The following is a 26,662-nucleotide window of genomic DNA, read 5'->3' on the forward strand; positions in this document are numbered from 1 at the left end:
CCCCCCCAAAATAACAGTGAAGTACAAAGCAGCATTTCTACATTTCCAAAAGATACCAATTCTCAAGAGTGGCAATGAACTAAGTCACTAAGGATGAAAAGATCTTATAAACCTGTGAGTGGGCATAAAGGTGGCAAACGAATGCATAAATTATACACGAGTTATCAGTCACAGGGGAAGAGGGGGAAGTTGGGTTACTATTCACGGCTCCTTGCAGACAAATGCAGAGGTTGCCTCTGACAGAAGAATGAGCTGCCAGTTGATTGAATCATGACATGACAGTCCCCTGACAAGTAAAGTAGTACCACCTACTCAACTGAAGATTTGATGGAAGTTTAATGAGGTAGAAACCATCAGGACCAAGAGACAATTATCATCAGGAAGGCTCAGGAAAATGGGGATCCTGCATATAATAAGTAGGATATGAAGCACAATGCAATCAGGTCCCACTGGAAGCAGCTGTAGTGAAGGTCCAGGGCAGGGACCACAGCACAATAAAGTCTGGAACTAGCAGTGATGGGGTGGTTGTGAGGGAAAGGGGCTTTCTGGGGTACAGCCATAGCATCTGAGATGATTCCTAGCTGATACCAGTATTAGTGGTGGCCAGCAACGTTGGCCCTGGACTGGCAAGGATCACAGAAAAGCTGGAGCAGCCAGGAACTTGTTCATTAAATATTTTATCAACCCTTTATCCTGAATCAACTGTTTCAGGCATTGTGTTGGGTGGATAAACTAACAAGTACCCATCTAATTTGGTAACAAGTTCAGGAGTACAAAGGTTACTATATCATGATCTCCACTCTTCAAGGAATCAGAATGAGCTGAGTAGCCAATATAAGAACAAATAACTATGGCGATATGGTATTAGTGGGAAAGAAACATAAACGGTCATCTGGTGGTGTAGTCATTTTGCTGGTGTAGTCATTTTGCTGGTGTATAAAAGATCCCCAAGCCCCACATGGCTGAAAGACAGCAGTGACTCCCAAAGGTTCCTACCATGATCCACAGCATGGATGCACCCATACACACACATACACAACATAAATAAAGGGGAAAACTTTCAAATATGTTTTAGTTCCAATGGTTTATTCAAACTGGGAACCTATAATACTCCAAGATATCACAGAAAAAATGTGAAGTTAAAGGGGGGAGAATCCTTTTGTTGTTCTTCTGAAGAACCCAAGATTACTTACAGAGCAAGAGATTCCTATTTTGACGTTCTGGGACCAGCAGAGTACCCGCAGCGATCTCTATTTTATCATTTCCATTACACTACCATGTTTAGTTTGTTGCTAGTGAAAACATTTCACTGGTGCAAGAAAAAGGCACAGCCCTGAAGCTTCAGATTGGGCCATCCTAATTTAATCAGTCCATGTTGGCACATCTCCTTTGCATGTTCATGTAATGCTGTTATGTTGAGCGTCCCGTGGTACTTAAAAGCCAAATGACCATCTATAATTTTTTTTTTTTTGACACAAGGGGTGTCCAAACCTGAAATGAAGAGCCATAGTCCAGAACATTTATTTATTCATGCTTGTCTTTTCTTCTTGAAAATAATGTGAATTCCAAACACCTTGCAATGTAATGTTCATCTTTTGACACCTGACCCAGAGTTCACGAAAGAAAACATAGATGTGACAAAGTTACTACAGATAAAAGAGTCGAATTAAAATATACTCTGGAGACGAGGGGGGAAGCTTTAAGAAAGCTATTTCAAATAAGTGAGCAAACTAGAGTTCTGTGACAGGTACATGTGCTCCAGGGAAGATTGTATGGGCTAGGATGTCAGGTGGAATTCCGCTTAAGACACATACGTAAAGATGACTGGATCCAGGGCCCTCGAAGGAAGTCTCCACTCGGAAAACTTCCTAACAGACGCGTCGCCTTTATGACTACTGCAGCCGGAGCACACAGGCACCTTCAAGTCACTTCCATTAGTCGACCTGCCTTTCCCCGGTTCCATCTAGCCATTGCCCTCTGCCGTGGCCCCAGTAACAATAAACTCGTCCAAACTACAGTCTGGATCCTGCAGCGACATGAAGCTGGGTCACACTGCACAGTGTCCTCACCTTTTCCTCACGCACAGCCACACCCTCCACTCGGGTCCCCTAAACCCACCAATCGACTGGGCGGCGGCCCCACCACCCCTGCCGGCCAGTTACCTCCTCCACAGTTCCTCTGCACTCCCGCCCACTCCCAACGCTCCTGGGAGCTGTCCCTCTGCGGATCCCCACCCGTCCTTCCATGCTGGAGGAGGAGGAGAGGTCAGCTGTCACCGATGGCCTCCCAAGGGATCGTAAGCAGGCGCCAGGCACAAGGGAAAGGCTACCCAGAACGCCCGGCTCAGACCCGGCCTTCTGACCCCGGAAGTGATTCTCCTCTACACCCTCGAGAGGGGCGGGCACAGCCGCGGGTCTAGCCCGGCATGCCCTGGGCTTCCGGTGACCTCTGGCCCTTCTCTGTCGTCCGCTCGTGCTGCCTGGCGTGCTCGCTCGCGCGTTGCTTTCTTCCACGCTCCCGGCTTCCTCCCCACGCTGCCCGGTGACCGTGGCGCCCGCGACCGGCGCGGCGGCGGCGGCGGCGGCGGACAGTCGTCATGGCCGCCTCTAAGCCCATGGAGGCGGCGATGGCGGCGGCGGCGGCGCCCGGTTCTGGAAACGGAGTGGGCGGTGGCAGCGGGACTGCGGGCCCCGGCTCGGGCTCGGGGACCCTGCCGCGATGGCACGTGGCTCTGGCCATCGGGGCGCCCCTGTTGCTGGGTGCCGGGGCCATGTACCTGTGGAGCCGAAGGCGGCGGCGCAAGGAGGCGGGAGGCCGGGGCGACGCCGGCGGCATGAAGCGCAACAGCGAACGGAAGACCCCGGAGGGCAGGGCCAGCCCGGCCCTGGGCAGCGGCCACCCCGACGGTTCTGGTGACACCCTGGAAATGGTGAGAAGCCGCCCGGGCCGTCGAGGTGGGGAGGAGCGGATGCAGCGTTTCCTTGACCCGTTATGCGGGTGAGGGGCCCTCCCACCGGTCGGAAACTGCCGAGTGGCCGCAGAGGACCCGGGAGCCGAGTCTGGTTGCCTTTGTAGGGAATGGAGTAGCAGCAGCTCCTGGCAGGCTAGCTGAGAGGTTTTCTTTAACCATTTCCGTTGGGAATCCAGCAGAATCTTTTGCGTTTCTCCTCGTGACACAGCATTTATCCCTAGTGGTGTAGGTATGGGAAAGACGTACCAATGTAATAATTCTATTAAGCGAAGAAAGGTACTTTTCACGAGCGGTTGGAGTTGTGATGTGTTCCCGTGATTCCCGAGGCCAGAGCCGTTTAATAACTAACGAGCTGTTCCTCTTTTGGAAGGGAGAGGTGAGCAACTACGGAACACAATTGGAAAATTTCCTTAGGTAGCGAGCATTGTATATAGGAAGTAAGCCAGTTTCTAAGGAGTGGAATAGTGGTTCCCGCCCCCACACACATACTTGGGCTGAAAGCATCTTAAAATTTTCTATTTCACTTGCGTGTGTACATGTGTCCAAGCCTGATATGTCAGGTAAAGAGTCTCTGGTGTTAGAACAAGCATTGGAGTGATGAATTGCTTTGATCAGATGATCTATTAAATCTTTTGGACAAATCTGACAGCTGTGTGGAGAATTGGCATGGCCTGAGATTGAGTGAGGTAAGGGACTTTATCGGGGTCTGGAGTTATATGGTGGTGTTACCAGAGTAAATTGAGTTCAGAGAGACTTACCAGGAATAATGCCAGGTACACAAGTAAATTCTTTATACACGTGCAACCTGTCCACACTTATGGTCATGAGAAAAATTGTGTACAGTTAAATGAATGACAGTCATTTTCATTCCACCCCGACTGAAGACCCATTTTATTTATTTTTATTTTTCTAGTAAGTGGCTCCGGAAGAAGTTCTGATACATGACTATAGAGGTAGTGCTTACCGTGTGTGACTCACGGTTCAAGCCGTTTGTTCTCTCCTATGGGGAAATAGTCTATTTCTAACTAGAAATTACTGTGTTGGAGGGAACCGTGATCTTTAAGAACTGAGATGTCATTCTAGATTGGCCTGTGGAGCATTGGTGAGCCCACTTTATCTCACTTTCATCCTAGTAGGCTAAGAGGATTAAAATATTAAGCCCCTTCTATTTCATCCAGCACTAACAATGTCAAAGCACAGTTTTAACATTTAGGATGAAAGCCTGGGCACTAGACTGTGCAAACCATGCTGGACCTACCAACCCCAAGAAGCCAGTTTCAGAGATAAGTAATGGTAAAAAGCAGGTTTATTTAGTGTGGCTGCCGGGAAAGAGGGACAGATAGAAGGTACCAGTAACCCCCAAGTTTGTCTTTAGGCTGCTCACAAGAACTTCAGGTTTAAGAAGAGAAAGAATCAAGCAAGGGATAGGTGCACTTCAGCAGCTCTGGTCAAGAAGTGATGTGGTTGACCTTTGTCTCCAGTGTGATCCTGCAAGAGGGTGGTGGGAGGGCTGGGCGAAGGGCTCCCAAGGGGATTAATCTGGTTCCTACAAGATGATTACTGTGTTCCTGGGTGTGGACTCGGCATCCAGGATAATTACCCTCATCTGAAGGGTGCTCTGCCCTCTGAAGTTTTGTTCTTACTGGAATCCAAGGTGACTGGAAAAAGGTTAAGGACAATGAAACCGCTGCCTTTAGTTGGACTGAATGTGACAGACACAAGATGAACGCTGGGATGTTAGGCTTTTGTTCTTTGGGGCCAGAGTGAAGTTGTAAGCATATTTTTAGCAAAAGTCTCTTCTAAGTACTTGTTTCTGGTTTGATTGTGAGTGCCCGTGAAGATGGTCATCGAGAACATTCTTTGACTTGGTTATCCATTGTCAAAGATCATTTCCGTATGTATGAAATTTTGTACATGTGGAAACTTCATATACAAAATTTCTATTTAATTTTAATCTGGAATAGGAAATAAATGAAAGTTTTATAAGAGTTCTTGGTTCTGTAGTAATTATAAATATAATTGAATTAAAAATAAGGGAGCTGGCCTGGAGAAGTAGCTTAACAGTTAGGAGTGCATACTGCTCTTGCAGAGAGGACAGGAGTTTGATTCCCAGCACCAGTGCCTGACAGCTCATGCCTGTAATTCAGCTCCAAGGGACCCAGTATCTACAGCCTTCGAGGACACCTGTATATGGGTGCACATAAGTGAGCGCGCACACAATTAAAAAGTAATTAAAAGGAGTTTTACATATGAAACTTTTAGCATTACCCTCTAATTTTAGCCACGTCCCCTATTCCAGGCAAACTTTTACTGTTGGTTTGGAAAGAATTAGTAAATTCTCTTTCAGAATTTAGATTTCTTTAAATTCTCTTTTCAGTTTTGCAGCATTGTCTACAGCTAATGATTTTCATATTTTATAAGTGGTTTATAGTTTTATAATGAATAGTTTTGACTGACCTGACTTCTATTGAATTCTCTGTGTAACTTGGACTGCTTTAAAATGATTATTACGTTTGCTCCAAAATAAAACTGAGCAAAACACTTGCATATACCATTTACTTACTGCACCATGTAGAATTTAGGGATGTGTTCCTGAAATCTTGCTTGGAATTACTAGATTATTATTTAGCAAGGCAACATTAGAAATCTTTAAAGACTATTTTTGTCTTTTAAAAATGAATTTCCTTAGTGTCATTATGAGTATCTAAATGTAACTGACTGTTCATCCTAATTTATTTATTACCTGTGGTTGGAGGACTTGCTCTGTATTTGAATAAATGAGCATTTGTTTTAGCTGAAGGAAAACTAGAAGGTTTCTAACGCTGTGCTATTTCTCCAGCTGAGAAATAACTACATTTTGAAGAGAATTAGGAATCAACAAGTATCTGTTCAGAGTTCGCTATTAGAGTGAATGGAAAGTCTGTTTAGTTTTGTCTTAGGGCTTATGTTTGCCCAAATGTAAAATGAACTAGAGATATTACAGTGTTTCTGTCTAGTGGATTAGATGTTTATGTTTGTGATGTGGACCATATCCAATTATCACTTTTATGAGGTAGCAAAAGCTTGGAAGAAAAATGTAAAGCTATTCATATTGGTTTTAAGTAACTAGAATTGTCGGTTGGTAGTGGCCCACAACTTTAATCCCAGCACTCGGAAGGCAGAGCCAGGTGGATCTCTGTGAGTTCGAGGCCAGCCTGTGCTACCAAGTGAGTTCCAGGAAAGGCGCAAAGCTACACAGGGAAACCCTGTCTCGAAAAACAAAACAAAACAAAATAAAAAAAGAAGTAACTAGAATTTCAAGATATCATTAAAGAAAACATCTGAATGTTGATAGTTTCTAAGATTGAAGTGAAGTATGAAACCATATTCCATTTAAGCAGTTGTAAAATTTACCAGTGTTCTATCTTGCTCCAGTAGTTTTTTTAAACTTGAATTACAGATTTTCAAAATTGGAAGATTTCTTATTTTATTCATGACACTTAACGCTCTAGATTTGAGCTACCTCAAAGGACTAACAAATACACACTAAACCTGGTATCCTAATTGCACTAATAAATATGCATTAGTTTAAGAGCAGTGTTAATTTCATAAATTTATTGATTTCATAATAATTTTTATTCAGTTATGCTTTAAATCCAATGATAAGAGAAAGTAGCCATTGTGATATTCAAGATTTTTAGCCATACAGATATTATACCACATAAAGTATTAGGGAACCACAGATCTATGCCAGAATAGTATTTAAACATGTTAGTGAAGGGTTAAGATTGTTTGCTGTGATAATCTTCCTTGAAATGAAATAATTCTCTTTTCCTAAATGATATTTCTAGTCTATTTCTTTAGTCTTTTTTATTTTTACTTATGTGTTTGTGTGTGTATAAGTATGGTTATGCGTACCTGAGTGAAGGTGCTTCTGGAGACCAGAGGCATCAGATTCCCCTGGAGCTGAGGTTAGAGGTGTTTGTGAGCCACCCATCATGGGTGCTGCCTCCTCCCCTACCACCACCGTCTCTCTCTCTCTCTCTCTCTCTCATTTTTTTTAAAGGCAGTGTCTCATTGTGTAGGTCTGTCTGGCCCTCAGACTCAGAGAACTGTCTTGATTCTGCTTCCCAAGTACTAGGACTAAATGCATACACTCTCAGGTTTAGCTCTGGTCATTTTTTAAAGAAATTAACATGGGTTACTTGTGACACTCCTGTTATAATTAATACTTTTCTTTCCATTAATAATTTATACTGCCATTTAATAACATTTTCTATTGATGGGACACATTTTCCTGATTTTACTTCGTTTTTTTTAAATATCACTGATTATTAATATTCTTTCCAGTCTCTTCTACTTTTTTGTTTTTAATGATCTTCAAGGTTCTGTTGTGAGAATTCTTAATTACTCTACCAACTCCATGAATGTTAGCCATACTTCTCACCAGGTCTAACTTAAAAGGAATCTTCATTTGTCTCACAAGTATTTCCGTCTCCTCTTCTTAATTACTGTGCCTCATAAAATGTACCAAGCAGAACCTTAGGTGTCATCACTATCTCTTTTTACCACTTTTGTGTTCTTCATGTCTAATCAGAAAATAAGCCAGAATATTCTACAATATGTCTTAAATACCTGACTACTCTGTTTCCACTGCTGTCATTTTTCAACTGAATAGCTACTATCTTTTTTTTTTTAATTTTTTTTTATTATAGTCAGCTCTATCCATGTTTCCTTTATCCACGAATTCAACAAATGGAGGATCAAAGATATTTGGCGGTGGGGGGGGGACTTGCACAACTATTGAACATATACAGATTATTTTCTGACCATTCCCTAGATAACAGCACAGTAGTAATTTATGTAGCACTTACATTGTACTAGGTAATGAATAATCTAGAGATGATTGAAACACAGGAGAGGACTGGACATTGTGGCTTAGTTGGTAGAGTGCTTGGCTAGCTTAGCTTACTTACACAAAGCTTTGATCCCCAGCTCTGCATAAAACCAGGTGTGATACATGCTTATAATCCTAGTACTCAAGAGGTAGAAGAAGGAGAAATAGAGGTCCAGGGTCATCCTCCACTACATAGGAAATAATATATAGAAAAAGCTGTAATCATAGCTGCTTGGGAAGATTGTGTAAGCCCACAAGTTTGAAACCAGCCTGAGCCGAAGAGCATGACTCTGTAACTGAATCAAACCAGTTGTGCTAGAGGATATACTTGGGTAATATGCAAATAATAATGTACAGGGATTTAACCATCCACAGATTTTGGTTGGAACGAGGAGGTTCTAGAACTAATCATGGATATTGAGAACAACTGTTGTCTTCTACTTCACTATCACTATTCGATTAAATCCCATGAGTCCCGTGCTTAAAATAATAGTTATTTATCTTGAACGATGTTCCTCCTTGTAGTTAATTCTGCTTTAACCTTATTACTCTTGTCCCACCTGAGCACTGGATTACAGAATATGTCTCTCCACTCAGCTGCCATTCGCTGTTGATTCTGGTATTTGTATGTTTTATAAACATTGCCTGATGCCTCTCTCTCATTCTCCTCACCCAATAGTGAAGTCATCTCACCTTTTCTGAAATCCCTGTCTATGTAATCCCATAATTCCCCAGGCTATAACACTTATCACATGGTACTAAAGTTGCTTATTCCTGCCTTTACTGCTATAATCTTGAATCTGTGAACACTGGAGTTGGCTCTGTTTTATTTCTATTCTCAGAACTTAATGCAGTGCCTGGCACATGGCAGGTGATAGAAACTAATCTTCAACTATAATTAATGTGTTTATAAGTTTATAGGCATAAATTAATGAATGAAGAATCCTAATTTAGGATGGTTCTACTTAAAATTTGTCAACTTTATGATGGAATGAAAGCAACAAACATTCAGTAGAAACTGTATTTTGAATGTTCATCTTGTTCCAGACACTAGGTGCTGTGCTCTATAGGATAATCTTTTGCAATGAGAGGCAGCAGAGTTGTGTGAATAAACCACCAGCACTCCACATTTTACTGTGATGCTAAGCTATGATGTTAACTAGCTTAGGTTCACTAAATGCATTTTTACTTAAGATCTTTTCAGTTAAAGTAGATGTAAAATATATGCAATCAAAACAGTCCTGCATAAAATAAAATACAAATTTGTTTATTTATTTTTGTTTTTGGGTTTTGGAGACAGGATTTCTCTGTGTGGCTCTGACTGTCCTGGAACTCACTCTGTAGACCAGGTTGGCCTCAGACTCAGAGATCCCTTTACCTCTACCTCCCAAGTACTGAGATTAAAGCTGTGCACCACCACTGAACTGCCCAACACCAAAAAATAAATCCTTTTTTAAAAAAAAAATTACAAGATAATTTTACATATGTTTGTTAAGAATTTATAGTAATTTGCTGTTGCCAATTGTATATCACTTAGAACACACACTGTAACATAATCATGATGTCAAGAGATTTGTTTTTAGATTCCAGTCCTGTTTCTGGTGTCTTGTCCTTTTGTTGTTTTTTGTTTGTTTGTTTGTTTTTGGTTTTTCGAGACAGGGTTTCGCTGTGTAGCTTTGTACCTTTCCTGGATCTTGGATCTCGCTCTGTAGACCAGGCTGGCCTTGAACTCACAGAGATCCGCCTGTCTCTGCCTCCAAAGTGCTGGGATTAAAGGTGTGTGCCACCAACGCCCAGCGTCTTGTACATTTTTATGTATATTCTTTTCTTTCTTTTTTCCCCCCCAAGACAGTTTCTCTTATTAGAGGGTATAAGCTAATGGGAAGCATGGAAAACTAAAAAATATTGCTGTGGGATGTTCGGTATGTCAAATGTGTTGCTCTGATTGGTTAATAAATAAAACGCTGATTGGCTAGTAGCCAGACAAAAAGTATAGGTGGGACAAACAGAAAAGAAAATTCTGAGAGAGAGAGACCTGCCAGCCGCCGCCATGACAAGCAAGATATAAGGTACTGGTAAGCCACGAGCCACGTGGCAACTTATAGATTAATAAAAATGGGTTAATTTTAAAAAGCTAAACTAGATAACAAAAAGCCTGCCATGGCCATACAGTTTGTAAACAATGTAAGTCTCTGTATGTTTACTTGGTTGGGTCTGGACGTCTGTGGGACTGACAGGTAAGAAAGATTTGTCCTAAGTGGGGGCCAGGCAAAAAAACTCTTAACTACAAAAAAAAAAAAAATTCTAGCAACAAACAAGTCTTCCCAAGTACCGTTCCGCTGGTATCAGGTGATCTTGTCTGAGCTTCCCTAGTGGGACTAGCATGTGGTATGATTAATGATTAATGTTTGTGAGTGTGCATGCGCGCGCGCGCACACACACACACACACACACACACACACACACACACGGGTGTGAAGGTTATTATTCGGGTATTATTTCTCAGTTTCTTAAGACAGGTTCTCTCACTGCGACCAGGGGCTCTGATTAGACTAAGCTGGCTGGTCAGCCAGGCAGCCCCAGGGACTCACCTGTCTGCCTGGTTCCAGGATTACACAAGTGCCAGCATGCCCAGCTTTTTATGTAGGACCAAACTTAGGTCATCTTATACTGCATGCACGCTGTGAAGTGACTCACCAAGATTAGTGTTCTTTAAGCTTGCCAGACTTGTATGTATGCAGCCAGTGTGTAATAAAACTAATTGTGATAAAAGACTCAAGAGAAATAACTTTTCATAAAATTTAATTATAAAATTTATAGCACTGCAAAAAGACTACCAAAATCAAGTTACTTCCAGTAATATTTAGATGACGATGCTGTCCTTTGTTTTAATAACTCTAATGGCTTTTGAATAGACCGGTAGACTACATGAAAAGATAGAACTGGCTTCTCCGGATGTGCCTGTTATGTTTGAGATCTTCTTGTCTTCCTTCCTCGTTTGTGAAAACACACTTTCGGGATTGTTTTGAGGTGCTTTCTCCCTAACTTCTGCCTTTATTCTAAAGCTATTTAGTATAACTCAAGAGGGTGGATGGACAAAGAAGTGCCTTTGAAAAGCAGTATGAAAAGATTTCAGTGGGGGTGGAATTAAAACCCCTTGTATTAAAAAATAAAAAGTCTATTGTGGTCTTTTCCCTCAGTACATTTCATTTTTGCCTAAAAAGCCTAGTGTGTGTTGATAGCCAGCTTTTTGTGATAGAGTCCATCAGGTGCAAAAAGGTAGCTTCTCATGACTATCCTTGCTGTGTTGCCGTTTCTTCTCTGCAGTTTTATTGCAGAAGCTATGGGCCAGAAAATAGTGGGAGTCCAGGGAGTCAGGCGGGGAGGCCTGGTGGTGAACACTGATACACTGTAGTTACGTGGCTCTCGGAAGAGTTTGTCAGTTCATTGTTGTCTGTGTAATTCTTTTTCAACTCTGTCTTCAGACCACCATTTATTTTCAGTAGACTTAAGAAGTCAGGGTAATTTTAAAAGGAAATTGTTATAAAACTTAATTGAGGGGCTGGAGAGATAGCTTGGGTTACTTGTTGCTCTTGTAAGAGGACCTGAGTTCAATTCCCAGCATCCATATAGTGACTAATAACCATATAATATTACAGTTCAGAAGATCTGATGCCTTTTTTTGGCCTCATGTGGTGCATGGACATTCATGCATGCAACACACCATATGTGTAAAAAGAAATGAAAAATTAAGAAGTAAGTAGCTCGTTGAGATTCAGTTTGCTGGTTTTCACACATTTAGACTTTGCTAAATGAAAAGTGCTGTTCTCTTTCTTCAATCTCGTATCCTTTTCTCCAGGTCCCTCCCATCCTCTTCATTTGTCAGTCCTAGCTCCACCTGCTTCTCCTTGAGTTCTTGTGATTTAGGAGGAGGAGGAGTTCATTGCCTGTTTGTACCAAGGAAACAGTGTTCTGTACTTTGACCAGAAAATCTTTAGTTAAAATGTGGAATAACTGAAATGTGTTGATAGTTATGCACATTATTTTCTACATAAATAGTCCCTAATGTTTTAAGGTAGTAAACAGTCTTCCAGTAACTCAGAAACAATGAAAATTTACTGTGCTAAATAAAATAGTGCTTTTCTTTTGTTTTTATGTGCTATCAGAGACAGTCAAAATGTTTATTTTAAAGTTTTATTAAGCCAAAAGATCAATAATTATACTTTTGGGCAGATTGTACTTTTATCAATAGAACTACATTATATTCCATCTGTAGCTTTTAAGAGTGGCCCTTAGATACTGCCTTTTGTGTTATGTGGCTTTTACGGTGTTTATTTTTCCTTTCTTAAATGTTTCTGTATTATTTGGCTTTAAGTCATCTTACTTAGGCAGCATTTAGTTTTACTTTTAAACAACTTGAAAATCTTAATCAAAGGCTCACCGATTTCGTTTATTACTGATAAGTGTCATTAATGATTATTGCTGTATTTACTTCTTGTTCTTGTGCTATTCTTTCTTTCAGTATATTGGTCGTTCACCTGCTCTAGGTTCATTTTAGTACTAAAGCTGTGGTGTCATGTCTGTTTGTGTTGTATTTAACTTCAAATACACTTGTTTGTCAAATTACAGAATTTTGAGTTGAAATTCTTGCTTCAGAGCTTTGTGATAGTTAATTATTTGTCAGGACCTAATGTTGGCAGTGGTACCTGATTTGTTCTTTTTCTTTTGTAGTTAACCTGATTTTCTTTTCTACTTAAGCATCTTTGGGATTTTTGCTCTATAAATGTCAGCATAACATGTTTAAAAAATGTGCCTGGGCGGTGGTGGCACACGCCTTTAACCCCAGCACTCGGGAGGCAGAGCCAGGCGGATCTCTGTGAATTCAAGGCTAGCCTGGTCTCCAAAGCAAGTTCCAGAAAAGGCACAAAACTACACAGAGAAACCCTGTCTCAAAAAGAAAGAAAGAAAAAAAAATGTGTAGTTTTTTTTTTTCCCTAATTTTTTAGACCTTCTTTAACTATGTCTTTCCCTTGGAACCTTGCTAGATAGATGTTGGAACTTATTTGTTTATTTCCTTCAAATTTCTCACCCCATCCTCTGTTCTCATTGCATTCTGGAAGTTTCCTTGATTCCACTTTGTACTTAATTTGATCTTCATCTGTACTTGTTGTAATATAGGCCCTCTGTTACGTTAATTATCTTAATTTTTTCCCTTTTCAAGATGGCTGACTGTGGGTTGTAGGTGTTTGTATTTCGGTGATAGAACTTGTACTTTGCATGTAAGAGGCCCAGCGTTCAAGCTCCAGCAGCTTCTCCCCACTACCTTCTCTTACTGCTACTCAGTGTCTTTATCAGCTAGCAGCTTTCTGTTGGAGTTAGGTGCCTCAATTGCATGCGTTCGTTTTCTTTCAGTATAGCTGTAGTAGGAGAGCTTCTCTCCAGGTTCCACCAAGCCCCCCTTGGTCCCACAACCCATGTATAAAATAATCATACAGACACTTGTATTATTTAAACTGCTTGGCCATTAGCTCAGGCCTACCATTGTCTAGCTCTTACTCTTATATTTAGCCCATTTCTGTTAGTCTATACTTTGCCACATGGCTTGTGGCTTATGGGTGTCTTTACATGTTGCTTGTCATGGCAGGGGCTGGCAGTGTCTCCTCCCAGCCTTCCTGTTCCCAGCCTTCTCCTCTTCCTTGTCCCGCCTACCCTATCCTTCCTGCCTGGCTACTGGCCAATCAGCACTTTATTTATACAGAGTGATATCCACAACAGTTAGCAATTTCTCTTTGTGGTTTTTTGGAAAGAGACCCATCCTCCCTTCTGGGTGACACAGTCCTAATACAGTATGATTTGTGCATTTTTTTTTCTAGTTGAGAAAGGCAATTAATGAGGTTATCCTAAATACAAACTGTCCAACTATCACCCTGATGGTTGTCTTTCTAATGTCACACAGGGGTTCTACTTTGTCAGTTTATCTTTTCTTTCTTTTTTTTTTTTTTTTTTTTTTTTTTTGGTTTTTCAAGACAGGGTTTCCCTATGTAGTCCTGGCTCTTCTGGAACACACTTTGTAGACTGGGTTGGCCTCCAATTCAGAGATCTACCTGCTCTGCCTCTCAAGTGCTGGGATTAAAGGTGTGCATTACCATGCCTGGTTTATTTGTCTTTTTTTTTGTTGGTTCTAGCATGTTTTCAACCCATGGATGTGCCCCCTCCCCCCCAAAATATCACGAAGTTCTAAGTAAGTTTACAATTTTGTTCTTGGCTGTGTTCATCCTAGGACACATGAAGCCTTGGCTTCAGGTGGGACATTCATGTAACCTATTTATTCTTGAAATATGTTTCATTGTAAGGTACTGGTAAGCTGCTTGGCAGGGGCCCGGAGAGAAAACTCCAGCTACATTTCATGATTGCTATTCGACTTATACTGTAAAAGCTTTTAGAAGATGAATAAATCCGTTGACAAATGAAAGATTTTCATTCATCTATTGATTTGTATTCTTGGTTCCTTTTATCCCACATCTTGGTTTTAAAAATACATATATTTGCTGAGCAGTGGTGGCACATGCCTTTAATCCCAGCACTTGAGAGGCAGAGGCTACAGAGTGAGTTCCAGGACAAGCTACATAGAGAAACCCTATTTTGGAAGAAAAAAAAAAAATGTGTGTGTGATATCTTGTTAGCACTGTCCAGCTTACACTGTCTAGGTTATATCCCTATGTGAATATAGATAGTTTGAGTTACCTAAAAATCCTTCTTTGTACACTATACTGAAAAAACAACAACCCTATAACTATAAGATGCTAAAGAAGGGCAACAAAGAGTAAACAGGGAGCTTGCTAGCCTGTCAGAGGCCCTGGGTTTGATTCCTAGTACCTCCAAAAAGAAAAGTAGTAGTACATGTTTGTAGCCATTATCAAAATCCTCTGAGGGTTGTAAGGGATCAGTTGACATGACCACATCATTTTGGTCATAACTACCCTTTGCCTGCCAGTGGTTGCCTTGACAGTGTCTTAACTGATAGTAGACATAATAAGCATTTTGAGAGAGGCTAGGTACTCTCTTGTTAGCAGGAGCCTACCTTTGTCTACGCCTTTTGCTTTGGTATAAGGATCCTTGCTGCTGCTCAAAATGTGAAGTTGAGGATCTGTTGGCCTCTTTTTTATTTAGTTGTTGCTATTTGCTTTTGAATAGGGTCTTGCTCTTTAGCCCAGACTGGCCTTGACCTCTTGCCTTAGACTTTCTAGTGCTGGGATTACGGGTTTGTGCTACCACACCCAGCTATGGTTACTGGTTTTCATATACTGGGACTAGACTTTAACAAAACAAGAGGTTTAAATTACTTTGGCTGAGAAACATGTCTTCATAGCCATTTGGTTGGCAGACATTAACATTGTCACTTCTAATGTTGGCAGAAATTATAGAGAAATGATATTTAACGTGTTAGTCTTTTTGGAGAAAAGTCTGAGTGGTTTTAAACTGTAAACAGCCATCCCATCGTCTCAACTTTCATCAGCTTGTGAGTCACTATTGTCTGAATTCATTCTTGAATGTCAGTTCTTAATAATGGTTTTCTCTCATTTCAGAATTCTCTGGATAGAGCCCAAGCAGCCAAAAACAAAGGCAACAAATATTTCAAAGCAGGAAAATATGAACAAGCTATCCAGTGCTATACCGAAGCTATTAGTTTGTGCCCTACTGAGAAGAATGTAGACCTCTCTACATTTTATCAGAACAGAGCTGCTGCCTTTGAACAGTTGGTATGTACTCTGGTGTTTCCTCTGTTTATCTGCTTAAAGCCTCAGTTAATTCTACTCAGATCCAATGTACTCTTTGAAGTTAATTTGAAATTATAAGAATTTTTCATTTCAGTGTTGCTAGCCAAAATTATACACCAAAATCCTACAAATTTTAATTTTTAGTAAAATCAGATAGTTTAGAAGGTTAATGTTTCACGGTGATCCTGGCCTCCTCAACAGTTTGAGACTATTTGTTCAACTTCAACTTTCTGCGTCTCTGTCAACAATATGCAAAAGGAAGAACAAGATGAGTTCTTTACACATGCTGTTTGTGCCATGTCTTTTGTTACTGTCGTGTTTCCTATCAGTGTAGCCAATCCTTCATTCTTACTAAAGACTATGCAGTAGGACTGTATGCTTTCATAGAGGATTGATGCATTTAAACAGTGGAGAAGAGGGTGTTAATAGAGGAACCAAGACATGTAATTGCTCTGAGACGAGCATTTGGTGTTTACAAAAGTAAAGTCTACTGAGAACAGTAAATGAAAGTGAAGTAAGCAGGGACAAAGTCAGGAAAAGCCGGTAGGCAGTCAGTTTAAATTTGAGCTAAGTGTGATGGTATATTCCTGTGTTCTTAGCACTTGGGAGGTAGAGGATCATGAGGTAATGGCCAGTATGGGTTACATAGCAAGACTTTGGCTGAAGAAACTGATGAATAAAATGAAACAAAATGAATTTGCAGTTGATTTTGAGTACAGTGGAAGTATTTAAGGAATTTTAGCAGGGGAGGAATATCATCAAAGATTTCTCCCACTGTTCTGTCAAGAATATATTGCATCAGAAAGGATGACAGCATATTGCTGGGATAGCCTACACAGCTTGTAAGAGAAAGCTGAAGACCAGCAAAATTAGCTATTGCATTGGATATGAAAAGTAAATACAAAAAAATTTAATACCATAAAGGTGGAGAAGGAGCAAGACAGCTAAGTAGATAGTCTAACACACGTTTGTAATTTAGCAGGGTAGCCCAGCTAGCGCTAACTTTGTGGATCACCTGGTTTTAGATGTAAAATAAAGCCAGACAATCACCCAAGGAGAAGAGAGAGGTGAGTCCTTGAAGACTGTAGCATGTAGTCAAGTAGAAGGAAGGAATTCAGCCAATGAATTGAAAGGGAGAAGCCAGTGATGTAATAGCAAGTCAAGTGGCATCGAGATGAACTGATGACAGGTTGCTGGTAAGCAGGGTAGTAACTGTAAAGAGTAATGAAGTCTGGGCATGTGTCCATGTCATGGCATGGTTCAGAAGAGAGGTGGACTTTTGCAGAGAAGGAATAACTGAAAGAGTAAAGATCTTGGCATGGGGAAGGGGTGGATCCAGATCACCAGTGATAAGAGGGACTACTTTTCTCATTTTTAGCAGGAGTGAAAATGTGCTGTGAGCACAAAGACACAGGTGGGTCTAAGGTAGAAAGCCTAAATATCTTCATTGTCTATTTGTAGAAATCTAGTGTAGTGTCTTTATTTCATGTGTGTGCGTGCATGTGCGCGCACAACACATGTGCATGCTCACATGAATTTATAGTATATTCTAGTTATTCTTTGAATTGGGAATACTTTTATTGAGAAACTCTTAACACTTGGCCTGTAAGGTTTTGAAAACTCAATTCTGTTGAACTGTTTTCAATGTAACTTTTTTTTGTTGTTGTTCTTTTCATGCTTTCAATTACAGCAAAAATGGAAAGAGGTGGCACAAGATTGTACAAAGGCTGTTGAACTTAATCCCAAATATGTGAAAGCTCTCTTTAGACGTGCAAAAGCCCATGAGAAGCTAGACAATAAGAAGGAGTGTTTAGAAGGTGAGGGTGTTTCTGTGTTTTCATAGGAAAATGGTTGGAGGCTTTGTGGTCATTAGTCAATTTATATGAAACTGCCTGTGAGTGTAGAAATCAGCTAATTGTCTTTCATTGTTAAACTGCTCCCCAGTTGAGATTTTTGTTCTCTAAATTGAAATTACTGGTATGTAAATTCTATCTGTTTTCAACTGTGGAATTTTTCTTTGTTTTGTTTTTATTATTGGTGTCTTTGAGATAGGCTCTATATAACCTGACTGTCCTGGAACTCACTATGTAGACTAGCTGACATTGAACTCACAGAGATCCACTTGCCTCTGCCTCCCAACTAGGGAGGTGTTAAGAATAAAGGCGTGCACCACCACACCCAACCTTAACTGAGAAATTAAGTATTAAGAATCATTGAATAACTCTTTGACTAAGGAAACCAGAAAAGTAGTTTTAGCAGGTTAGTGTTGACATATTTTCAACTATTTTATTGTAGAAATGTGAAATAATTTGGAGATGGTTCATTAAGGAAGATGCTTTTTGCCCTTCATATTTTCAAACATTATTTTCTACACAATTGCAGAGTATGTCATTCTCGGAAAATGTTATAAATGTTCTTTTGCCTCTAATTGGTCATGTCTGCTTCTAAAACTGCAATTAAAGTACAGGTCATAGGCTTTTAAAGTTCATTTTTCTAAGTGATGTGAAGCTAAACCAAAGTGTAATTTCTACAGGCTAAAAGTACTTTGAGTACATGTTCATAAGTCCTTTAAAAACATCAGTAATAAAATTTAGCCACAATTACTCTTTTCATAATGTTTTGGGGTTGATACTAGGGAATAAAAACTCAGGATCTCACAGATGCTAAGCATACTTTCCGCCATTGAGCTGAGCCTAAAATGCTTTTTTGTTCTGTTTTGTGTTTTTAAACGAATGAGCCCTTTAAAAGGATGGGGCTGTTTTATTTAGATCATGTTAGAAAATTTAAAGGTTTTGTGATGTCATATGATGGCTGAAAGAATATTGTTTTTAAAATGGGAATACTAATCTTTGAACTAGACTTTGAAGCAGATATAATTGGCAGAGAAGAGGTTGATTGGAGTTTAGATCAAAGAAATGGAGTGAGAAATGAAGAATAGCGTTAGAGCTAGCTAAAGTTAGTAGGGAATTGTAATGCCCTGTTGACTTGTTTGGAAGAGTTAGGCTGTGGACTTGTGAAAAATGGAAATTAGAAAGAGAAGTAACAGCTACTGAATGAATACTGGGAGGGAAAGGATAAGGAACTTCTGTTCTTTCACATTTCAGACCACTGGATTGTGAGCTATGGCATAACCAGTTGAAAGTGGTGTTTTCAGGCAGATTTTGAGTTCTGTGGCAAAGTAGCTTTAGAGACAGGGAATAACTCAAAGGCTTTAAGAAGCTACTTAGGATTAATTGTATGCAGAAGTTTGATAACAGCCTGGGCAGCAAAGCAAGATGTGAGAGTGTCTACCTTGTCCACTTGCCTTGGGTTACTAGTCAGAAGAGATGATTCTGGATTCCCTGTTTTCTTTGTTATCTGCAGAACGTTAGAGCATTGATAGACATGAGAAATAAACAGGATAGGCCCATTCATTTCACAGGTGAGAAAATCCCCAGAGGAATAAAGTATTGACATTTTCTTGGAAATTAAACAGTCCCTCCTTGCTGTGAGTTGAGTTTGCCTTTTTGTAGTTGACTTGTACCTATTTGATGCTGCTGGTCATCTTCACAATAATTCCATAATTCCACTTTCACATCATTTCCAGATGTTACTGCTGTGTGTATATTAGAAGGCTTCCAAAACGAGCAGAGCATGCTGTTAGCTGATAAAGTCCTTAAACTTCTCGGAAAAGAGAATGCCAAAGAAAAATATAAGGTAAGTTAGTATGAGCTGGGGAATTGTTGGCTATCCCTGAGACTGACAGTGTTATGGTAACAGCTGAAACTAACTGGGTTGTATTTCTTTTCTCCTACTCTTAGGTTGTTATGGCATATCCATTTTCAGTAAGCCCAAACCTGTACTCAGAGACTATAATTCATTTTATGTATTAGGGATTGCCGTGCAATAACGCAAAGACCAAATCTAGTCTGCCTCCTGTATGTTAACCACTTGCATATTGTTTGGGGCTACTTTGGTGCGGCTGCAACACATTTTAGTGGTTGTCAAGTATGCAAAGTCTATGTAGTCTGCAGTGCCTCTCTGTCTGTCACCTGATCTTTTATAGAAAAATATTTACCAACTCTTGCTCTGTATCATTAGTTGTTAATCAAAGCTCTATACTAGAGCAGTGGATACAAATACATGTCCCAGATCCAGGCTGGTAGCTCTTAATGTAATTCAGTTAAAGGTCTATGCTAGAGCAGTGTGTACAAATGCTTGGTCCCAGATCCAAGCTGGCAGTTCTATAATACGTGTAATTCAAGCACTTGGGAGGCTGGGATAGGAAGAGCACCACATATTTGAGGCCAGCCTGTGCTACATAATGAGACCCTGTCTGAGAGAGAGAGAGGGAGAGGGAGAGAGAGAACCCAGTCTCTTCCCTTACAGGGTTTTGCTTTAATGGGAAAGATGTCATTAATATAAAAGATGTACTACGGTTAACTATTAGAGGGGGAGAGGTAAGTAGAGTGCTGGGAGATTGACAGAGCTTAGCTGCTGATTGCAGGAGTTCAGGGCACTTGTTCCATCTCGCATGCCCTTTACTGATGACTCCATTTTCTCCTACGTTGATCTTTGTAACTAATCTCTATAGCTAGGCTTAGGTGGTGCATGCCTATAGTTCCAGTAATTGGGAGGCAAAGCAAGGCATTCCCAGTTGAAAGTTGAAGATGGGCTTGTCAGTACAGAGTGAGACCCTGTCTCAGAACAACAAACACCCGGTTTCTTTAACACAGGCTTTCACGTATCAACATGCACTGTTAATCCAAGAGCAATATAACTAACTGTATTAGGGCCCAGAACTTTTTTGCTTTTGAGCAATTCATAATAAAATTCTTTGCAATCACCTGGGAAACATGTTAGATTCCCAGTCTTTCCCTGTGGCTTAGAGCTCAATATACTGTCTGTTAATTTGAAACTGAAAATCCAGTGTTTATAAGTCATGACTCTGCAGTTTACTTGCTTTGGTTAGTGTTATCTCGTTTTAAAAAGAAGCTTAAACGTGATTGAATTTCAGAACCGTGAGCCTCTGATGCCATCGCCACAGTTTATTAAGTCTTACTTCAGTTCTTTCACGGATGATATAATTTCTCAACCAATGCTCAAAGGAGAGAAGTCTGATGAAGATAAAGACAAGGAAGGAGAAGCTTTAGAAGTCAAAGAGAAGTAAGTATACTGAGCAGGGTGTCTGCTGGATGGGCTTTGGGACAATGGAGCACAGATAGATTCACAGTCACCTTTAAAGGAAAATCTACATACAGATACAGTTACATGTAACTTGAAGTTGTCTATAACTGTGGATAGACCTCTCTTTCTAGCAGTTATCTGTTATTTCTCTGGTACTTCAGATTTTACTTTCTACTGCTTTTACGATCTTAGTGAGGTTATCAAGAAAATACCCCTTAAGTCAAGGGAGCTGTGGTAGGCGATTTGAATAAAGGGTGCTATCTTAAGTTTAAGTGCAGGGTGGTTCTCATTTATACGCTGATGAACGATTAGCAATGCTATAAGTTTCTTTAAGGTTTTTCTGCTTGTCCAGGACAGTGACATTCCTAATGACTTCTTGTCTTTGGTACTATAGAAAGCTGAAACCAAAGGACAAGTGCCTTTATGGCTGGAAACCTTGTGATATATATATATATATATATATATATATATATATATATATATATATATATATATATATATATATATATATATATATATATATATCATCTAGGCTTCCTATTCATTCATATCTGTCAGTGCTTGTGTTTTTCAGTTAGACTAACTTCCCGGACAGAAGACAATAATATCTCTAATTGCGTATCTATTAATGCATGTGGAAGGGAGACGAATACTGTTCCCTGGAGTAAAACATAACTGAGTTTTAAGGGAGTCTACAGTTACACCAGTATATGTAAATGTTAATTGGTATACAATCTTTCAGAAAGTCATAGTTGGGAAATATGTTTCAGATGTCACTTAACTTTAGTAACAGTGATACAGCTAATTTCCTCTTCTACTAAGTAAATAGTTTTCATCCCATAAAAACGAGAGCACAGTTAATCGTATTCTATGAGCCATGGTGAGCAGTGCCAGGCTGTGAATCATAAACTCACAACTGGAACTCTTGCTGGAATTTGTGGTTTGTAGTTGAGTCTCACACTGAGCCTTAGCATCATCATCTTTTTGATGAAACTAGTACTTCTAATTCATAGCATGTAGGGTGGTTTTAGGGTTTAGAGACCTATGTAATTACTTAACATGTTTTCGGTAAGTGGGAACGTTTTACTTTCGATCTGATTTGAATATAATTGCTTATTTTCTTACACTGGTAATCTGAGCAACAAAATAGAAAGTAAAAGGTTAGTGTGAAATTAGAAGAGTTTGATACAATTATTCTTGTAAATCACATACTAGTTTTCTCTGTCTAGACCAGTGGTTCTCAACCTTCCTAGTGCTGCAACCCTTCATACAGTTCTTCATATTGTAGCAACCCCCAACTATGGGATTATTTTGTTGCTACCTCAACTAATTTTGCTATTGTTAGGAATCGTAATGCCCAATACTCAGGTTGAGAACACTTCTAGAATATAACAACCGAAATGAGAAATTGCACGTTAATTTATAATGCCCTTTAACTTATGAAGGATTAAACCCCTATAAATAAAGTACATTGTAAGCTGAAAATGTGGTAAGTTAAGTATGCGTTTACTCTATGTAACCCACTGAGCAAAATAGTATGCTGTCATTTATTTGCTTGTAGTCCTGTGGTGACTGGGAGCTGTGGCTCGCTGCCCCTTTTTAGCATCGTTGCACAGTATTGTGCCACATGTCGCTAGTCTACGTCAGGATAAAAATTTGAAGTATATACTTCCAAAGACTATCATTTTCACACCATGTTAATGTTCGACTGCCATAAATCAGATGTCTTAGAAGTCTTGTGGTATACTTTTTTCAGTCAGAAACCTCTTCATTAAGCATCTCCAGTAACAACCATCTTAGAAGAATATTCTACCCAGGCGGTGGGGCCACACACCTTTAATCCCAGCACTCAGGAGGCAGAGGCAGGAGGATCTCTGAGTTCAAGGCCAGCCTGGTCTATAGAGCAGGTCCCAGGCTAGAGAAACCCTGATAAGAAAAAACTGAGGGGAGGAAGAAGAGGAGGACTGTTGTACTCTCTGTGTTTTTAGAGATCTTTCTGAGGCGCTGCGAGACAGCTTGTTGGGTAAAGGTGCTTGAAGTCTGGTGACCCGAGCTAAGTCTGGGTCTGCTTCTGAAGGGGGCATAATAAATCTGTCTTTGAAACACTTCAGGTTTTTACTTCTAGTTTTTCTTCCTTACTCACTCCATCCTCCACAGTAATCTGTACAAAACAGGCCTGGCCACTTTTCTTGTCCTGATTATTGTCTATGTCCTTCTGTGTTCTCCTCTTATCCCTTGAATAGCTGTTGAGTACACTACTGATATGCCCCAAACAGGAAGTAAGACAAGGTCCTCCTCCATATTACAGAAGCGCGTCTTTCTCGTTAGCTCACAAAACATTACCTAATGTTAGGATCGGGGTACTAGCCTAAGCATTCTGCCAATGACCCTGCTGCCTCTGCTTGAAAGCTGTGTCTCTAGGTATCAAGAAAATCCTGCTGGTTAAGAAATCCTAGTTAGTTTAATCTCTAGCCCCAGCCCCAGTCCCATACTGATGGATTAATATAGGAGGAAAAGACAGTTTGGAGTGCCATATGTGGCAAGTTTTAGCATTTGGTCTTTCCTTAGTAATTAATGTCCTGTTTGCTTTCATCTTCAGTTCTGGATATTTAAAGGCTAAGCAGTATATGGAAGAAGAAAACTACGATAAAATCATAAGCGAATGCTCAAAGGAAATAGATGCTCAAGGCAAATACATGGCGGAAGCCTTACTACTGCGAGCCACCTTCTACCTGCTCATTGGCAGTGCCAATGCAGCCAAGCCTGACTTAGATAAGGTCATCAGTTTGAAGGACGCTAATGTGAAGGTACGTTTTGCAATGTGTGTGCGTGTGGAAAGTTAGAAAGTGAAACATGATTATTTCTTCTACAGTTGCATTTCTCGATACCTTAGCATTTCGCTAGCAGTTCTCTGAAAGGCTATTTTTTTATTTTGAGGAATATGCATCTATTACTATTGGTGTAGTGATTCTGAAGGGGTAAGAAATCAGGTAAGAAAATAGACATCTTTTTTCTACAGCTCTTACTATTATTAGCTCCCTCTTGTGGCTATGGCCTACTAAAAAAATTGTCTTTGGATAGTAGTGTCAGTGAATGATGCTTCTAAGTATTCTTAAAATCCTTTTGAAATTAAATTTTCATATTGAAGTTACCCTACAAATTTTCCTTAATTTCTTTTTGTGCTGATTTCATAATTACTAAAACTATTGTATTCTGCTATAAAATATACATATTACTTGAAGAAAAAACCTGTATTTATGATCGTGACTTACAGCTTTAACAGAAAGGAACAATAATATCTACTGTATGCTATGTATAAAAATTAACTCAAAAGGAACCAGAAACCTAAATGTAAGAACTAAAAATAAAACTCTTAGGAAAAAACATAGGAATTAGTATTTGTTATCTTATAGTAGGAAGTGGTTTCTGAGATATGACACCTAAAATACAACTTTTAAAAAAAAAAATGGCTCAGTAGATACAGACCTTGCTCCCAAAGCTGACGACTTGAGTTCATTCTCTGGCTCCAGAGGGTAGAAGAAAGGGTGGACTCAAGCAAGTTGACCTCTGACTTCCACACACATTCTGTGGTAGATACTAGTGTACACACACAGTAAATACATGAATATAAAAAAGAAAAAGAACAACTTTTGAGCCGGGCATGGTGGCCTGTACTTGGGTGTATGAGGTTGGAGGATAACTTAAAGTAAGCCTGTTCTTGAAAGGACAGTATCAGAAAACTGAAAACACCTTCCAGAGAATGGAAGAAAACGTTCAAGAAGCATTCATATGATAAAGCCTTTGTAATCAAGAATAAAAGCTTAGAACCCACCAGTAAAAGGGAACCTAACCTGAGAATATACAAAGATTTTGACAACTCACCGGAGACTATTGTATAAATGACCAATGACAGCATGAGCAAGTGCTCAAGCACCACTGCCTGCTGGGATAGTGTCAGCCAGACTTTTGAAGTACCTCTTCATTCCTAAAGCACAGGCAGTCAGACTCAATAAAAAACAGCGATTATTACAAATACTGGTAAGGATATAGGGAAATTGGAATTGTGTTGCTGGTAGGAATGTAAAATGGTAAAGATTCTTTGGAAATTAGTCTGGCAATTCTTTAACAAGTTAAAACAAATAATTGCCTTGTAATCTGTGAAAGCTATTTCCAGGGAATTTAAGACATTCATATATACCTGAATGTTCACAGCAGTATTACTACTCATGACAGTCAAAAGATAAGAATAACCTATATGTCCACTATCATTTAAATATTACTGTGGCATAAGCAGGAATGCTAATGCATGCCACACTGATGAAATTTCTAAATGAAAACCAGAAAAGGAGCCATATAATATATGAAACATTCCAAATGTATAAATGTGAGGAAATAGACTAGAGAGATAAATGGTTCCTGGGCATTTAGGTTGGAGGCGTTTACTATGTGTGTGAGTTCTTTGGGTACAATAAAATGCTCTGAAATTCAGTAATCAGTCTTCTGTTTAGTTAATGTACTACCAAACTTGCATATAGTCTTTAGGAGGGTGAACTTTATAGTAGGCATTACAGAATTTTTTTTTATTCTAAGTTGGATTTTAAAATTAACCAGGACCGTTTTCTTATTTGGGGTGTGTAGCTTCGAGCAAATGCCCTTATCAAAAGAGGCACCATGTGCATGCAGCAGCAGCAGCCTATGCTATCTACTCAGGATTTCAACATGGCTGCAGAGATCGACCCTCAGAACTCAGATGTTTATCATCACCGAGGACAGGTTGGTCTGATCTTATCTACAATTCTGGTCAATAACTTGATTACTACATTTCAGAATTTCTTGAAGTTTAAGTATTTTGGAGATTAGATTGGCCTTCACTTACATCTTGAATATTTATTATAGTTTTGGTATTATAGAGGATAGGGAAGGCAAAAATATATGGGCTTGCAGATAAGCTAGTTGATTCGGTGAGTATACACTAATCTCACTTAGTAAACATTGTAATGGTTCTTTGTAATTGTAGGTATGTGTCTGTAGGGGTGTAAGTGTGAGTGCAGGCTCCCAGGAGGCCAGGGTGTCAGGTCCACTAGAGCCGGAGTGGTGGTAGCTGTAAGCTACCCAGCAATAGCCAGGGAGCCCACACCCAGAACACACCAGTCCAGTTTGCTTACTATGGCTTCTTACAGTACAGTATAGTAGGAGAGAGGAACAGTTCTTTAACAACTAAAAATATTTGTTCATTTATTTTAGACCTAAGTCTCTCCTGTGCCTATAGTCCTCGTGCCTCAGCAGCCAGAGTACTGGGATTGCAGATGTGCCTGACTTGAAGTTCTTTATAGGGGAGAATTTTGTCCAGTGTTTCTGAAAGGTGTTACATGGCGTTGAAATAACACTTAAAAATTCTTGCCATTTCTATCTTTATTTTTGGAGTCTTGAAATTATTTGAATGGTGATTATATAAAGTCTAGCCTACTTTGAAATGTACAGAGGCACATAAATTTTTTACATTTCTTATTTTTTATCCAAATTGCAGTGAGAAATGGATTATCATGTTTTATTTTTAAATCAGACACGTTTTGAGTTTTTAGAATCATGACTTGTTTTCCTGCAAAGTAATTTTAAGTTGAATAATTAATAAATGCTGAGCATTTAACTGCTCCTAATAATAGGAGAGAAATAGAGAAATGTAGTGCAAGCTTGAATGTTGAGCCTATTGTTTTGATTGCATTTAATTATGTATTCTTTCCTTAGCTGAAAATTCTGCTGGATCTAGTTGAAGAAGCAGTGGCAGATTTTGATGCGTGTATTAGATTAAGACCCAAGTTTGCTCTGGCACAAGCTCAGAAGTGTTTTGCATTGGTAGGTGCCGTTTTCACT

The 26,662-nt window shown here is 39.7% G+C and overlaps 1 protein-coding gene across 1 annotated transcript in view; it reads left to right on the forward strand.

Moving 5' to 3' along the window:
- Positions 1-2,421: 2,421 nt before the first annotated feature.
- Tomm70 (translocase of outer mitochondrial membrane 70) overlaps positions 2,422-26,662 on the forward strand; it is a 34,814-nt gene continuing 10,573 nt past the window's right edge. The window contains exons 1-8 of the mRNA XM_036203516.1: positions 2,422-2,929; positions 15,434-15,607; positions 17,316-17,442; positions 19,212-19,321; positions 20,622-20,770; positions 23,391-23,598; positions 25,430-25,564; positions 26,537-26,644. Coding sequence (XP_036059409.1) covers positions 2,597-2,929; positions 15,434-15,607; positions 17,316-17,442; positions 19,212-19,321; positions 20,622-20,770; positions 23,391-23,598; positions 25,430-25,564; positions 26,537-26,644 — 1,344 coding nt within the window. The 5' untranslated portion in view covers positions 2,422-2,596. The remainder of the gene's footprint in view (positions 2,930-15,433; positions 15,608-17,315; positions 17,443-19,211; positions 19,322-20,621; positions 20,771-23,390; positions 23,599-25,429; positions 25,565-26,536; positions 26,645-26,662) is intronic.

Source organism: Onychomys torridus, chromosome 12, assembly GCF_903995425.1.
Source record: "Onychomys torridus chromosome 12, mOncTor1.1, whole genome shotgun sequence".
NCBI lineage: Eukaryota > Metazoa > Chordata > Mammalia > Rodentia > Cricetidae > Onychomys > Onychomys torridus.